General features: G+C 36.5%; 1 protein-coding gene across 1 annotated transcript in view; it reads left to right on the top strand.

Annotated features, from left to right (window-relative positions):
- The first annotated feature begins 638 nt into the window (after nt 1-638).
- Nucleotides 639-17,040, top strand: part of SRFBP1 (serum response factor binding protein 1) — a 65,720-nt gene continuing 49,318 nt past the window's right edge. Inside the window, exons 1-3 of the mRNA XM_061150922.1 lie at nt 639-822; nt 13,633-13,721; nt 14,736-14,808. Of these exons, the coding sequence (XP_061006905.1) occupies nt 787-822; nt 13,633-13,721; nt 14,736-14,808 (198 nt within the window). The 5' untranslated portion in view covers nt 639-786. The remainder of the gene's footprint in view (nt 823-13,632; nt 13,722-14,735; nt 14,809-17,040) is intronic.

The following is a 17,040-nucleotide window of genomic DNA, read 5'->3' as shown; positions in this document are numbered from 1 at the left end:
TAGTTCCTATCTCTTTAGATTTGACTATTTTAGACATAATTCACGTAAAGCGTTTGTCCCAGCACTGGACCCCTTATAAAGCTCAATACTACCAGGTGTTAACTATTAATAATGTTATTTAATTCCGACTCACTCCTTCTTGGTTCTCTGCATGCATATTATACTTCAAACAGCCATTTTCACAAGCAGCAGCAAATGTACATCTTGGTTTTGCTTATATGTTCTCTATATAAATTTAAACCTTCTTTCGGTGTGCAGAAAAATATGGCCCCGCTTTAGCTGTACAGTGAGGACAGGAAAAATGGTGAATCTAATAAAAGTGCACATCAAAAGCGCAGAAACCTTCACAAAAGCTAGGTAAAAATTCGGGGCAAAACTAGTGGCTCAAGTGATCCTTTCATAAAGGTTTTCATTCCCATTGAAACAAGAAAAACAAGGTTCTTACAAAGCTGGACCCATTCTGCAAAAGAATATAAGAAAATCAGCATCTTGAAAAACTTCTGAAGAAGGCAATAACTTGCAGAACACCCTCTCAGCCACCGGCCCCTGCATGGTTTCCATAGGAACACGGAAATCCGGTACGGCGCACTCGACGCAGGAAGTTGTTCTTCGTCACTTCCGCTCTTCCCCTCAAAGTCGGTATACCTTTTACTTACGAGTCGGTTTGAGCAGACGGCGGATGCCTTTTGGGCCGCTGAGGCCGCCGTTAGGGGCGTGACGACGCATCCGCGTTCCGGCAGTTACAGTTCACGTGCGGCAGCGGCGGATCTTCTGCTAAGAGCTACCATGACCGAGCCGGGGACTTTGAACCTCAATAATGAGGTGAGCACTGAGGTCTGGAAACGTGTGGGGCTGACCTTTAGGGGCCTCAGGACGGCTTTTCTGCGTCTTGTGGAAGGGTCTGGGACGAGGTGGGAGGTGCGCCTAACGGCTCAGGCGACTTTTCCGGAACTCTGAGGACTGACAGCCGTAACTGCCCACCCCTACTCTTCCACCTCCTGGTTTCTAGGTGGCTGAAATGTCTTTGGCCGTCGGTTGTCTTGAATTTTTTTCCATGGACCTTGGGAAGATCATTTAATTTCTCTATTCAGTGACCGTCTGTAAAACGAAGCTCATGGTAGTACTTTCCTTGAGAGGTTGAGAGCTGTAGCTTTTCCTAGGAAATTGCTCGTCTTGAATGAGACCGTATGGTTTATAAGGATGAATGCTTCCTCAGTACCTCATTTCTTCTTATGGCTTTTGTTCCATTTCTCTGCTTCCATTTGCAGCAAAATTTTAATACTTGCTGCCCCCAAGTTTTCATCTCAACTCTCTTTAATCCAGTCTTAGACAATTGCCCTCATCACCTCCACCATTACGGGTTAATTTCACTAGCTTACCGTTTCTGTCATTATCCCCTTTCTAGCTTGTGGCTCTATTCAAGAAATTCAAAAGTCATCGAAGACTTGAAGTAGGCTGGAAAGCGGGATCAGTTGAGAACTTCACAGCTCCAGCAAAGGAGGTTCTTCGTATTTATTCACTGGTTATGTGTCTGCTCTGAGCAAGTCACTTTTCATATTACACAATTCTTTAGACATACTTCCAGTTTTTAAGCAACCTGTATTCAGGTAGGAAAGGGTAAGCAGCATCCATCAATGATACAGAATAATGCTCACAGAAAAAAGAGATACTTAGTGCAGAAAAGTTTCCAAAGAAAGCAAAATGAAATGAGTGATATTTCGTCTTGATCTTTAAGGATCTTACACAAGATTGCATTTAGTGATTCAAAGAAGGGGAAAGAAGGCATTCTAGCCAGAGGGACACACAGGCGAAGAAAGAATATTTTTGGTGTTAAAAGAAAAAAAGGTAATATAAATATGGCAATGGTTGAGAATTATGTTTTTATATAAAGCATATTAAATTCTCTAAAAGTATGGGGGTGGGGAAGGGTGGGAGTGGGAAACATCTTGAGTTATACAGGAGTAAAGAACACTCTACTGATGAGAACTTGTGAGATGAAGTGGGAAATAAAGCTAGTGTATTACTGTCTTCAATTCAGTTCAGTTGTTCAGTCGTGTCAGACTCTGCAACCCCATGGACTGAAGCATGCCAGGCTTCCTTGTCCATCACCAACTCCCGGAGTTGACTCAAATTCATGTCCATTGAGTCGGTGTTGCCATCCAACCCTCTCATCCTCTGTCCTCACCTTCTCCTCCCGCTTTCAGCCTTTCCCAGCATCAGGGTCTTTTCAGATGAGTCAGTTCTTTGCATTAGGTGGCCTAAGCACTGGAATTTCAGCATAGCATCAGTCCTTCCAATGAATATTCAGGACTGATTTCCTTTAGGATGGACTGGTTGGACCTTGAAGTCCAAGGGACTCTCCAGCACCACAGTTCAAAAGCATCAATTATTTGGTGATCAGCTGTCTTTATAGTCCAACTCTCACATCCATACATGACTACTGGAAAAACCATAGCTTTGACTAGATGGACCTTTGTTGGCAAAGTAATGTCTCTGCTTTTGAATATGCTGTCTAGGTTGGTCATAACTTTTCTTCCAAGGAGTAAGCGTCTTCAATTTCATGGAGCCCCCCAAAATAAAGTCAGCCACTGATGCCATTGTTTCCCCATCTATTTGTCATGAAATGATGGGACCAGATGCTATGATCTTAGTTTTCTGAATGTTGAGCTTTAAACCAACTTTTTCACTCTCCTCTTTCACTTTCATCAAGAGGCTCTTTAGTTCTTTGCTTTCTGCCATAAGGGTGGTGTCATCTGCATATCTGAGTTTGTTGATATTTCTCCTGGCAATCTTGATTCCAGCTTGTGCTTCATCCAGCCCAGCGTTTCTCATGATGTCCTCTGCATATAAGTTAAATAAGCAGGGTGACAATATACAGCCTTGACATACCCCTTTCCCTATTTGGAACCAGTTTGTTGTTCCATGTCCGGTTCTAACTGATGCTTCCTGACCTCCAGATTTCTCAGGAGACAGATCAGGTATTCCCCTCTCTTGAAGAATTTTCCACAGTTTGTTGTGATCCACACAGTCAAAGTCTTTGGTATAGTCAATAAAGCAGAAATAGATGTTTTTCTGGAACTCTCTTGCTTTTTCTATGACCCAGTGGATGTTGGCAGTTTGATCTCTGGTTCCTCTCCCTGAATCCAGCTTGAACATCTGCAAGTTCATGGTTCATGTGCTGCTGTTCATTTCTGACTTGGAGAATTTTAAGCATTACTTTTCTAGCATGTGAGATGAGTACAATTGTGCAATAGTTTGACATTGCCTTTCTTTGGGATTGCAATGAAAACTGACCTTTTCCAGTCCTGTGGCCTCTGCTGAGTTTTCTAAATTTGCTGGCCTGTTGAGTGCAGCACTTCCACAGCTTCATCTTTTAGGATTTGAAATAGCTCAACTGGAATTCTGTCACCTCCACTAGCTTTGTTCGCAGTGATGCTTCCTAAGGCCCACGTTACTGTCTTACTGCCAGGTTAATAAGTCTGGATTTCACTTGACAGTAAACAACAGGGTATATTGAAGAGAACTCTTGAAGGTATTTGGTTTACATTAATACCCGTACGTTAAACTCATGCTAGTTACAGAAAGCATTTGGTGGTCTTTTTTCCCGTTAGATTACAGGTGAGGTATAAAAGCCCTTAATCAGAGTGATGTCCTTGGAAATTCACTGCAAATACTAGTGAGTTTCCCATTTGATTTTGAAATTACTCTGAAGAGTGGTGACAGTCATTTACTCCACTCTTCACTTAAGGTTGTTTCTTTTTCCTTTTAGCCAGTTTCCAGGCCTCTTCAGAACAGTTAAAATTTGACGTTTAGGATGTCCTCACCAATTCATCTTGGTATGAGCTAGGTGTCCATTCTTTATGCAACGAGGACTCTTTCTGCGCTGAAAGCATTTGTTTACCTGTTTCTCTCCTTTTGCGTGTGGGTCTATCACCTGTGCCATGTGTGGTTTATGAATGTTTGCTGGATGATTGAATGAACTAATCAAATTAGGAAGTTTATACATCCCATACTGAAGTAAATCTTATATGTTATAATATGAAAGTAGGGGAAAAAAGAGAAAAGAAAGTGGTGATGGTGGAAGAAAAGTGTTATAATTTAAAATTAGTAGGAGAATGACTACAAAGGGAAAAACATATTGCTTACATAAAAATTCAAAAACCCAGGGGGAAGAAATGAGGCAACCAGTTAGAAGAAAAATACAGCAGATATGACAGATAAATGGCTAATGTCATTACTATAAAATAGCTTAATGGAACTTAGAGAAATAATCTCATAGGAAACTGGTTAAAAGAAATGAATTAACTTCTTTAAGGAAAAAATATATATATGAAAAAGAGTTCAAATTCACTGTTTTCTTTCATGTCTTTCCATTACTTTTTCCCCCTTTTAAAAAAATTTTATTTATTTTGAATTGGAGGAGAATTGGTTTTTAATGTTGTATTGGTTTCTGCCATACAACAACTAGAATCAGCCCCCTCCCTCATGAGCCTCCCTCCCACGCCCCATCCCACCCCTCTAGATGTTCCTTCATCCCCACTATCCTACTCCAAGTTATATCTCCCAGAAGAACTACTGTCATTGCCTCCCAACTACTTGACCCATCTTCTGATTTCATCTCTGTAGTACAGATGGAGTGCAATGTTAAAAACATGCATAATCATGTGTTTTCTTGCCTAAAATTGATGTGGTTTCCTGTTGGTCAAGACCAATCTAAAGAAGGCCAGTCTCTCCACTGTTAGAGCACAGCCCTCACCTGCCTCAGGCGCTGTACTTAAGCCACATTGGCTTTCCCCGGTGTCAGTCATAGCCCTAGCGTGTGCACAGATTATTTCCACGTGCCCTTCCTTTTATCCATAGCTCCTGTTCTTCTCAGTACATTCTATACTTCTTTGTTGCTTTATCAGGGAAGTGGTTCTTGACTTCCATTTACTCCTTTTGTGAGCTTTTGTAGCACTGTTTACTTCTTTTTAGCATTTGTAAGAATTGCTTAACATGAGGGGCATGTGAACATAAGAGATTTCTTAAGCCCTCAACCTGACTGAATCTTTGCTCACCATCATATCCTCAGTGTCTGTGTGTTGACTGAGTAACTTGAGACATCGTTTTTTTGATCCTTGATAACTGAATAATTAGCTCTCCTATAACTGAGATTCAGGAAGATTTCAGGGGTCATATAACTGCCTGAAATTATATGCAATTTGTTGCACTTATGCCTGTCTCTGGGGGGCAGAGGTTTTGTCATATTTGCAAAAATTTGTAAATTTCTGGTATTATCTTTGAAATATTGATACTCATATCTGTGGTTAATTTGATTGGAATCCTTTTTCCATAATTTTTGGTTTTAGTCTTTTCTTTTAAAAACTTATATGGCCAGCTAATTTACAGTATATTTAATTTCCCAGGATGTCTTTTGTGAAAATAAAAGCCTGACTGCAGACACAACTATTATATTATGCGAACTTTCAATGTATTCAGCCCTAATTCTTTTTTTCTCCCCCAATCATTTTCCAAGGCTGACAGCTGACAGTTACAGAACACTTCCTGACTCTAGGTTCTTAAAATACATGTAGTCTCCTGAAATAATATAAGCTCCTACCGTTACTTTTTTAAAAAAATAAAATAATCACTTTTTACTTAATCTTATGATTATTTGTTGCATATTTTATCTTCAAACATACTCATGTGGACTTTGAAGAGAGAATATTTAACTGATTTATTACAGTAGCTTCCCTAATTTTTAACATAGTTCCTTGTTAATAAGTACTATATACTTGCTGGGCAGATAAAAGTCTGAATAGCTCAACTTGAATCACTTAATGTTCAAATGAGGGGGAGAAATCTGCTAAATGTAAACTTTTTTGTCCCTTTCCATTAGAACCAGAAAAGGGATGTATAATTGAAAACAGTAGTGCCAAGGCATTTAATGGATAAAGAATTTGCGAACCTAGAGCTGGATTTTCTCTAGTCATTTGTTTCTTTAGGCCGAAGTGATACATAAAAATGAAAATTAGAAGCTGAAACATTCTGATCTGGTAAAGTACTTAAATTCCACAGGAGGACCAAGGGCTTCTATATGAAACTGACATTATTTTATTCTTGATAGCAGATTATCAAGGAGTATATTAGAAAATTGCTTTCCATGTCCTTTAAGATAGTAGAAACTAAAATGCCAGAGAACAAGCTGATTTGCAAAGATTATTGTCAAAAACTGGTTTTGTATATATTTTTGAAGTTGCAAAGCTCCAGTTTCATAATTAAATACTACTTTTTAAATAATTCTTTACTGAAATACTAAGGAAATACTAAACTAGGGTCTGTCATAAGAGAATCATTTTCTGTTCAGTTCTTTAACAGTTCTAGGAAATTATGCTAGGTGGCAGCGTATACTCAATCATGATTAAGTTGTAGACAATCACCAAGCACTCCAGAATTTTTAATTGTTGCTCATCAGAAATAAAAGATATAATTCAGTAATAAGATATCATCTAGTTGGTCAAATTAGAAGTCCTCTGTATAAAGCTGTAGTTAATGTTATTAACTATGAAATAGTTCAAATGTATGGGAAAATGATACAAAAAATATCTACTTCCTATATTTAGCAAATATCAGTATGTTACCATATCATAATGCTTGATTCCACCTACCTTCCTGTCCACATTAGAAGTAATCATTACTCATTCTGTGTGTTTTCTCGTATGTATTTTATAATTTTTGTAACATATCCCCATATTCATAATCAGTGTATAGTATTACACTTTACATATGTGATATCATACTGTATAAATGCAGTATCATACTATGTATCATTCTAAAAGTTACTTTTTCACTATTTTCAGAGTTCATCCATAGTACATGTAGATCCCTGAGTTGATCTAACTTTGTTTATATCCGGTATTTTCTCTCTTACGCAACATTTTATAAGAATGCCACATTGAGTAGTCTTGTCCATAGCCTTTTTCTATAGCTGGAGGTATGTCTTCTGGACAGATTCCTGGAAGTGGGATTTTTGTTAGATGTTGCCAGTTTCCCCCAGAAGGAGTATACCAATTTGCATTCCGACCAGCAATGCATGAGTGCCTGCTCAAAGTCTCACAAGCAGAATGTGTTATATTATTTTGTTTTTGCCAGTCTGACAGGTGAAAAATGAAAGTGAAAGTCACTAAGTCGTGTCTGATTTTTTGCGACCCCGTGGACTGTACAGTCTGTGGAATTCTTCAGGTCAGAATACTGGAATGGGTAACCTTTCCCTTCTCCAGGGGATCTTCCCAACCCAGGGATCGAACCCAGGTCTCCTGCATTGCTGGTGAGTTCTTTACCAGCTGAGCCACAAGGAAAGCCCAAGAAGACTGGAGTGGGTAGCCTATCCCTTCTCCAGCAGATCTTCCTGACCCAGGAATTGAACCAGGGTCTCCTGCATTGCAGGTGGAGTCTTTACCAACTGAGCTATCAGGGAAGCCCTAAGTAATGAGTAAACAGAAGTTTTAATGTGTCTTACAAAACAGAGGAATACTAAGATTTTTCTTGGCACTGCAAGCTTCTCCAGAGCAGCTGTATCTTTGAATAATTGTTTTCTAATAACCATGTGTTTTTGTTATAAATTAATTCATATATTGTCTAAATAAAGTGTAAGCAATGTACTATTTTAGATCAACGCAAGACATCTATATGTATTATGGATAAACTCTGAAAATACTGTTAGGTGAAAAAGTAACTTTTAGAATGATACATAGTATGATACTGCATTTATACAGTATGATATGTGGGCTTCACTAGTGACTCAGACGGTTAAGCGTCTGCCTGCAATGAGGGAGACCTGGGTTTGATCCCTGGGTCAGGAAGATCCCCTTGAGAAGGAAATGGCAACCCACTCCAGTACTCTTGCCTGGAAAATCCCATGGACGGAGGAGCCTGGTAGGCTACAGACCATGGGGGAGACTGCCCATGGGGTCGCAAAGAGTCAGACATGACTGAGTGACTTCACTAATTCATATATATAGCAAAGTTACTACATTACCAAATGAGGTTGACTGATTGATTGACTAGCAGATAGTCAACTAGGAATCATTTCAAAGTAACATTTACATTTGCCACAGCAAGGGTTTTAGCTGCATGATTCAATTAGTTGTTGGGCTGTGATAACATGTATCCCCATAATTGAGTTATTCCAGTCCAAATTGGAGTTCCCAAGGCTCTGAGCTGGGGAACCTTTCTCTGGAATCTTCTTGATTCAGATACTGCCAGCTTTTGTTCTTTGTTTGGTTCCCTTTCCTGTGTTTATATTGAGTCTTGCCCATATGTTCACATGGTCTTTTTCCAAGCAGATATATTAGCTTTTCATTTAATTATCATAATTTTTCTACTGTCTACATAAGGGTTGATCCAGGTTGCATTACTGTGTTCAGATTTCACCAGGTTAAGGAGGGCATCTCTGTGCCTAGGTTCTAGGTGATAGCTCACTTTCAGTGCATGTGTTTTCTGCGGATGTGGATGTTTGTGTGTCAACTCTTTTTGTGCTCTTGCAGTTATTGAAGGCATTCTTTTGCAGCTTAGAAGCACTCAGTGTGGGCTTACCAGTCTTGGTAACGATGAACTACAGAGTTTTGTCCTTCAGTTTTTGACTTCACATTCTTTTACTTCTTTTTCATTATGTCTCTTTCCTATCAGCACATTTCATTATTATTCCTGTTCTGTCCTTTCTCACTTTATTTCTCTTTCCTTTTTTTCCTCCTGAATAGTATTACACTCTTTTCACATTTGTAACAATCACAGTTATGTTTGCTTTTGGTTAAAGAATTCACCCAAGTGTGTTGCCCTTAAGCAGTACATTGGCCTTCTGACAGTACTGAGTGTTTTAGGACTATCTGTTGATGTCTGGGATATCTGTCAACCAGCTTCATAATTCCTGGGTGACAAATGAATTGGCAACCTCTTAAATTCTAAGTAAAGGGCTACTGGTAGCTGTTTGCCAGTTGTGTAAAAATAAATTTAAATGCTTTTAGAAAGCTAAGTGAGACAAACAGTGTGAGGAAAATAAAAGTAATAATTTCATTTTTATATGAAGTGAATATATGTATTTTTTTAGTATACTATACTTACCAAATAACTGAAAAAGTTAATAGGCTAAAAAAGCATTTTTTGGCATCGGCATGAAACTAAGCACATGAAGCATTCCCTTTGCTTTTCAGAATTCCCTTATGCAGTAATGACAAACATAGTGTTTCTTAAAGTGGAGTTTTAAAATTGGAGTCTAGCTTTCCCATGATGGGAATGTAACTGAGGACCAGTTCTGCTTCCTGCGTTTATTAGTTAAGTTTGGTTAACAGCAGTTAGCAAATGGTTAATCTTTTCCTGCACCTGCAGGGTACAGCAATTGGAAACATTTGTTAATATATTTTAATGCATAATTTATCACTTGCTATTCATTTTATAAATGACTTGACTTTCAGAAATGGATCATAATCCACTATTTGGCTGCTTATGAAATGTAACAGTCCATTTTTCCACTTAAACCTGATCTCAGTGACTTTTTGTTTATGCAGGTATGATTTTTTTTTTCCTAAATAGATCTAACTTTGAAACAGATTCTAAAGAGGTTCATGTAGATAGTGGAAATCTGATTATGTTCTGTTAAAATATTATTTTTTAGAAACAGTGAATGATCATGAGAGTATTGCTTCTTTTCTGTTCATTTACTTAACAAATATTTATTGACCACCTATTGTATGTCATCTGCTATGCTGACTGTTAAGATACAATGTTGAATAAAACCAGATATTTTACTTTCATGGAATTTATAGGCTAGTGGGAGAAAGACACATTAACCATTATCATATTAAAAGTAAAATATTAAAACAAAGGTCATGAAAATTCTAGAAGCACTTTTTGACCCTCTGAGGGAGGCCAGGAGACACTTTACTGAGAAATGACAATTAGGCCAAATCAGACAAGATGTTAACAAGCTAACGTGAGGAGAAAGAGTATTCCTAACAGAGAAGACAGCAGATGTAAAAATTGGTGGTAGTTGTAAGCGTGGTGAGAATGGACTAAAAGATGGTGCTTGTGGCCATCCTAAGAACAGTTGAAACCATTGAAGAGAGTTAAGTAAAGGTGTTATATCAGATCTAAGTGTTAAAAAATGTATTCTGATTCAGTTGTGGATAACTGACTGGAGAAGGACAAGAATGGGTGTTGAGAGACTAGTTGACAGTAACTCAGCCGAGAGAGCCAAGAAAGTCAAGATAGAAGGGAAAATGATACAATTTGGGAGATAATTAGGAAATAAAATTATTAGGACTTAGTAATAGATTCATTGTGAGGGATTTAGAAATGAAAGTTAGGTTTATAATTGAAAAGATGGTTCTAGTCCCTTAAGTATGAAAGACCAAAAAAGAGATCCAGCTGAGAGTGAGAAGCATGGGTTCAGTGTGAGTTGGAGATGTTTTTAAGCATACTTGAAATGTTAAGTAGGCAGTTACACATTCAGGTCTGGAGCTAAAGTGGAGATCTCACCTGATGGTAGAAATTTTTGAGTCATCTTTCTTAGGTGGCAAATTAAAATTGTATATACACATAAGATCACTTAGGGCTAAAAAATATATCTTGAAAGGAAGAGCTGGCCTAGTCAGTTCAAGACTGATTAGAGATGGATGTATCTTCAAAGAAGACAAAGATAAAGTAGCTAGAGAGGAAGAAGGAAAACCAAAATAAGTATTCTGGTATACAAGCCAAAGGGGAGTATTTTAAGAAGGAGAAAGTATTCATCAGTATCAAATGCTGCTGAGATTCCAAGCAAAATAAGTCTGAAAAATTCCTGTTGGCTTCAAGGACTTTTAGAAGTCATTGGTGTCTTTGTGACAGCATTTAGTAGACTGGTGGAAATGGAAATTAAACTGGAATTATGTGGCATGCATATATGGAGTGATCTGTTTGAACATCTCCAAAAAACCTGATTCTGGGGCAGTTGAAGAGAGGATGCTTCTGTAAACTTTGTAGTGAGGTTGTTTTGTTTCTGTTTTTGATGAAAATGACTCAAGCATGATCAGAAATCAGTGTGGACAAGGGGCGGGGAGGGGTGTGGGGGATGAATTGGAAAATTGGAACTGACATAGATAAACTACCATGTGTGAAATAGATAGCTCGTGGAGACCTGTTGTGTAGCACAGGGAGCTAAGCTCAGTGCTCTGTGATGACCCAGATGGGTGGAATGGGGGGAGGGAGCTCCAAAAGGAAAGGGAATATATATATACACATGTAACTGACTCACTTTGTTGTACACCACTAACTAACACAGCACTGTAAAGCAACTGTACCCCAATTTTAAAAAAATGTGTGAGAAACACACATTTAAGAGATTGACAGTCCTAGAGTAAATGCATAGTTTGCAGTGAGTGTTCTAGGAAGGCAGAAAAGGATGGGATCCAAAATACAGTTAGAAGATTAACCTCAGAAAAGTTTAGTAATATTTCTTATATTATAACTTTATTAAGTGCTTCCCAGGTGGCTCAGTGGTAAAGAATCTGCCTGCCAGTGCATAAGCCACAGAAGAGACGGGCTTAATCCCTGGGTCAGGAATTGGAGGAGGAAATGACAACCCACTCCAGTGTTATTGTCTGGAAAATCCCATGAACGGAGAAACCTGGCGGGCTATAGCCCTTTGGGTCACAAAGAGTTGGATATGATTGAGCATGCACATAATTTTATTAATAGAGGGGGATGGGTGATGCAAGTAAATTTACATTCATGATAGTAGAAAGATGATGGTTCCCATCTGATGTTTATTTTCTTCATGAAATTGAGAAAGAGAGGAAGAGAGAGGTTAGATGTTTTAGGAAAGCAGGCACAGATTTAGAATAATGATTGTAAAGTGAATTGACCAAAGTATGTATTTATGTATAATAAGAAGTGTAAGAACTCATTTGAGATTACTACTGGAGATTACTAGATTACTAGATCCATTACTAGATGGATATCTAGTAGTTGGAATATGTCAAATGTTTCCTGACTCTTGGGTACTGTGATAAAGAACTCAGAATATTGTCTTTATCCAGGATTCACTAACCAGAGGAATGAGTATAATATATTGGCAAGTGTTGGTTATGTACCTAAACTAGATAAGAGAAGGAAAATTGAAAAGGACTAGTCATTTGAGGAAAAGTATAGGAGTCAGTGAACTGGTGGTTCCAGTGAAATCGAACACCTTTTGTGGTGGCTGGGGTTGAACATGCAAGCTGAAAGAAGTTTTGATCTCAGTGTATAGAATCTGAATTGATGGTTTTAGAAATGGAATAATCACGAACAATGACAGGGACTATAGTATGACTGTGAAAGTGGGTGGCTATGATGGAATAGGTTAAGCCGTTAGAAAGGAGGAAGTCAAGGAATGAGGCTGTAATATTGGGTGGATTATTCAAGTGGACATCTGCATCACCCAGAATAATGGCAAAACTTATGGTGGAGAGAGATTGTAGGTTGGTCGCCCATATTATCAATGAATAAGGGGATGAATGACATTAATGAAGGGCAAAAAAGTAACAGCTAAATACAAGAGCCTTGTAAAAACAGAATGATGTTGCTACTGTTGCTTTGGCAACAAGAATTTGAGAATTGTACATGTCAGACACTCTTGCAAGGTACAGAAAACAATATGTAAATTTTGCAAGGGCCCTGCCCTTCAGGAGAGTATAGAAAAAGAACACTTTATGAGCAATTAGTGACAGTACAGTGGTAGGTGCTGCCTACAGGTATAGTGGGAACTCCAGGGATAGAATGGTTATCTTACTGAAGAAGTCGTTGAAGGTTTCACAGCTATGAGTATATCCAAACTGAATTTCGTGTAGTTCTTAAAGTGGAGAATGGGGTGAAGGACATTACAGGAGGCATTATATATGTATGTCTCTTAACAGTGATAGAGAAAACATGAACTCAAAATGGTAGCATCCCATTGCCGTAAGTACTGTTGTAACATGTAGTTGTTTATCATTAGAATATTTCTCTTTCTTGGCCAGCGGTTTTTGTTTTCTTTTTGGTTTTTTTGATTCTTAGAACTCAACATTGTTCTCTAATGGGGTAATTTAAAGTGTCTGTGTGTGCCTGCATGGTGCCTGCCCTTCTGTTTTTCAAGTTATGCTTAAAATGATTTGTTAAATATAAATGAAAGGGATGTGCTAAAAATAAGTAAAATAAAATCACTTTCATGCATTTGCTTTTGTTAATACAAATGTTTTCAGTACATTAAATTCCTGCAGTTTATAGGTGAAGCTTTGTTTTAAACCACAAGGATTTAGAGATAAATATGATGGTTTCTGATCTCAGCAAGTTCACAGTTTATTATGTGCCAAACCCAACAAGATATAAGTGTAATTTAAAACACTAGCCACTGGGAATGCTGTGTTTTGTTTTGTGTTTTAAATCATGAGATGTTTCTTGTAAGTCCTCATACACTTGTTTAGAATGTTGATTTATTTCTTATTCCTTCTCTGTTTTGGAAGAAGTTAGATTTCTTCAAGCTATAAATAACAGTTAAACGAAACTCGGCCAAGGTGGCAGGCATATTCTATATTATTAGTATTCACTATAAGGTATATTCCCTCTTGAATTAAGACTCTCTAATTTTGGCTTTATTCCTTGAAGGTTGTGAAGATGAGAAAAGAAGTGAAGAGAATCCGAGTTTTGGTTATCCGAAAACTTGTGAGGAGTGTTGGCAGACTGAAGTCAAAAAAGTTAGTCATTTAACGTTATGGTCCTGTGACTAATAAAATGTCAAAAGTTGTTTTTGTTCAGTATTTACAAAAGTTGAGGGTGGGACTTAGAGGAGTAATTAAATATCTTACTCCTACAGCACTTTGTTTTATCTGTAGATAGATCCTGAGTGAAATAAAATGTGCTGTGTCAGCATGTGCTTACATAGTTCGGATCATATTCACTTAAGATATATGATGAATTCTGTTTTCAAACCTCTTCTTTTGGCTTTGTCAAACTGAAAAGTCTTTGAAGTTATTTATATATTTTATGTTATTAGAAGTTATTATTTTAAGATGTTTTTCATATAGGTTAGCAAACCAAGTGATAGTCTGAATCAATTATGAAGATTTTATATCACCGTATTCCTTGAATTGCTGATTAATTTGAAATATTTAGTACCTTTTGGAAGTATTTGTCAAAACACTGTGTTCCGTTTAATTTTTTTGAACAAAATAATATTCTATATTTTTGGTATCACTAGTATGAGAACAAAAGTATGTTATTTATACTTCTTATGCTTTAAGCATGAATACTTAGAAAGTCTTCAAATGTGTTTTGTTTCTGGTTAATTTCTTGTTTTTGTGTGTGTGTGTTTCATAAGGTAGCTCTCCTCTGATACAATTATATATTTAATTTCTTTAGATATTTATTTAATTCCAGAAAACAAATTTTCATTTAATTATATCCAAGCTTATTGCTTACATGAAATGCAATGTGCTGTTAATTGACTGGAAAGTATTATTTGGCTTTCCTATTAAGGAATTAGAAGACAAGCTATCAGTGATAATGTCATTAATATAATGCCAAAATCTTGGATTTGTTGATGGAGTTGGGGTGTGTGTTGGATGGGGGAAAGGGCAGTGCAGGATGACAGAATGCTTGTTATTTAGAAATATTAAGCTTTTCCAAAAGAAATGGAAAGACTTTTTATTATGATACTAGTCTCAAATAAATCCTTTTTCTGGCTACATATTATAATGTGTCTTTTGCAGAGGTACCGAAGATGCACTGTTAAAAAACCAAAGACGAGCACAACGACTGCTCGAAGAAATTCATGCCATGAAGGTGAGAACTTGTGTGGAGCTGTGTGCATGTGTGTTTCCATGTCTCCTGTCAGCTGCGTTTTGTTCATGTGTGTTCAGTGTTATTTATCGACTATAATGTGAGTCGGCTAAGGCTTGTTTGTGTGGATCTGTTTGGTGAAGAATGTAGCACTACATTTAGAAAATTGGATTTGTTTGCATTATTTTATGTTTTTACTGAAGTTGTTAAAGTACTAGATTAACTTGAGTCAAAACTGCCAGATTAAACTCATCTATATTTAATAATGCTTCATGCCTAAGGTTTTTATTTTTACTAAAAGTTTAGGCATGAGGTCTAAGTTAAGTTCCTGTTGTTTGGTAATGTGGATGGTGATATTGGTGGCTGACATCATGCTTTGCCTATTGCCAGCTCAATAAATTTTTGTGTGGTGGCGTCACCATTTTATTCAGCTCTGTAGTAACTTGAAATAAAATTAGTATTGGACCAAAATGATCCGTATTTTCGTTTCTTTCAGCCAGACTCTTTGCTAGCATAATTTTTAGGTCTTCTCGCTGTTCTTTGTGGAAACTTTCATTTACCAAATGACATACTATTAAATGTCTGGAAGACTGTTTTATTGAAGAACTTAAAAACAACATTTGGTACCAGCAATTACCTTAATTGCAGGGTCATTTTGCATGTATGTTTGACTATTACATTTTGGTAGAACTTCTAAGTTTTGAGATAGATAAAAGAGCAAGAGAAATCTCTAACAATATTTTAATTGAATTAGATTGTTAAAACTTACTGTTTTTTCCTTTTGAAAGGATGCTAAAATGTCCTATAAGACAAAGTTACCATAGTTAATCTGAATAGAAACAGATGTAGGACATGATTCTTTGGTGTGAGTTATGATTTTTGTGGCTTTTTTCCCTTAATTTGTATTGTTTTTCACAGGACCATAAAATTCGTGGAATCCATTTGATATGTCATAAGTTTTAATACTCTTACTGTCCAGTCATTCATTCAAAATACTCTATATTTGACTCTTAATTATTATTTGTATTGCTTTATTTTATGTATCATTTAGACTTTTTTTTTCCATGAAATTCCTATGAGAAATAAAATCTTTAGAGATTCTTGAGGATAACACTAAGGTAAGAAGTTATGATTTGTGCTGTTGTCTTTCACTTTCTCTTAACCAAGCTCCTTACTAAATTACATTCCTTACCTAAATTTTTCCCTGTAATTTCTTCTGAATAGTCATTTTTGTAGTCCTAAATTATTCAGAGGCTTTGAGCTACTATATAATTGCTGATTTTATTTCACTGTGGAAAGGATGGATCATATACAGTAAGCCTCTGTGCATTGTATAAGGAGTTTAGAAACAAAAGATATTCATTAATATTTAAAATACATCCCTTCCATAACTCAATAATGAATTTAATTTAGTTAATTAGAAACAAAGTTGTCCTATTTGATCTATATGTGAAACTTGTTTTCTGTAATTCTTAAATCTCATCAGCAGTAGAAAAATCAGACTCACTGATAAAGTTTATAGGTTTACAAGATTACTGTCATGATTATAGTTTTTGCTTGTTTCTGTTTTTCCTTGTGTTTATAAAAGACCATTATGGAATTGTTGCCTCATAGAAAGCTAAAATTCATTGCTGGATATAGTCCTTAAATTCATAAAATTAATAGTATATATATTTCTTGAGTCAATGTCAGTGGTTAGGATGGTTTAATTTGGATACTCTTCTTTCAACTTTTACGGTGCTGTTTAAAAACTGAATTAAATCTAAATATAAAAACCAGAAAAAGAGTAAGTCTATATGTTTGCTTTCCTTACATGTCAAATTTCATTCTTCACTTATGGTTCTTTTACAGAGTTGGTCTACTTTCTAAAAGAAGCAAATACATAAAACATTTTTAATTTGAAAGATCATTTGTAATTTCTTAAGGGAATGTTTTATCATGTACACAGGAGTATCAAAGAAATAGTCACAAAACAAAAAGCTCACAGTCTCAATTAAATTTGAAGAAAAACCTTTTCTTACTCATTTTTCCAGATGAATTTTTTCCTTGGCTCATATACCACTACATTTTTATGGTCTTGTCCTATACTTGCTTTCTATGATAATAGGGTATTTTGTTGCAAGAGGACTTCCTTAAGAAGAAAACCTGAGATATTTTTAGAAATAAGAGTTTGTTTTTTCTGGTCAAGGAAAAAAGTTGCCTGGTCTTTATGATACTATAAAATGATAGATTCCA

Source organism: Dama dama, chromosome 9 (assembly GCF_033118175.1).
Source record: "Dama dama isolate Ldn47 chromosome 9, ASM3311817v1, whole genome shotgun sequence".
NCBI lineage: Eukaryota > Metazoa > Chordata > Mammalia > Artiodactyla > Cervidae > Dama > Dama dama.
This window is presented reverse-complemented; position numbering and strand designations above follow the sequence as displayed.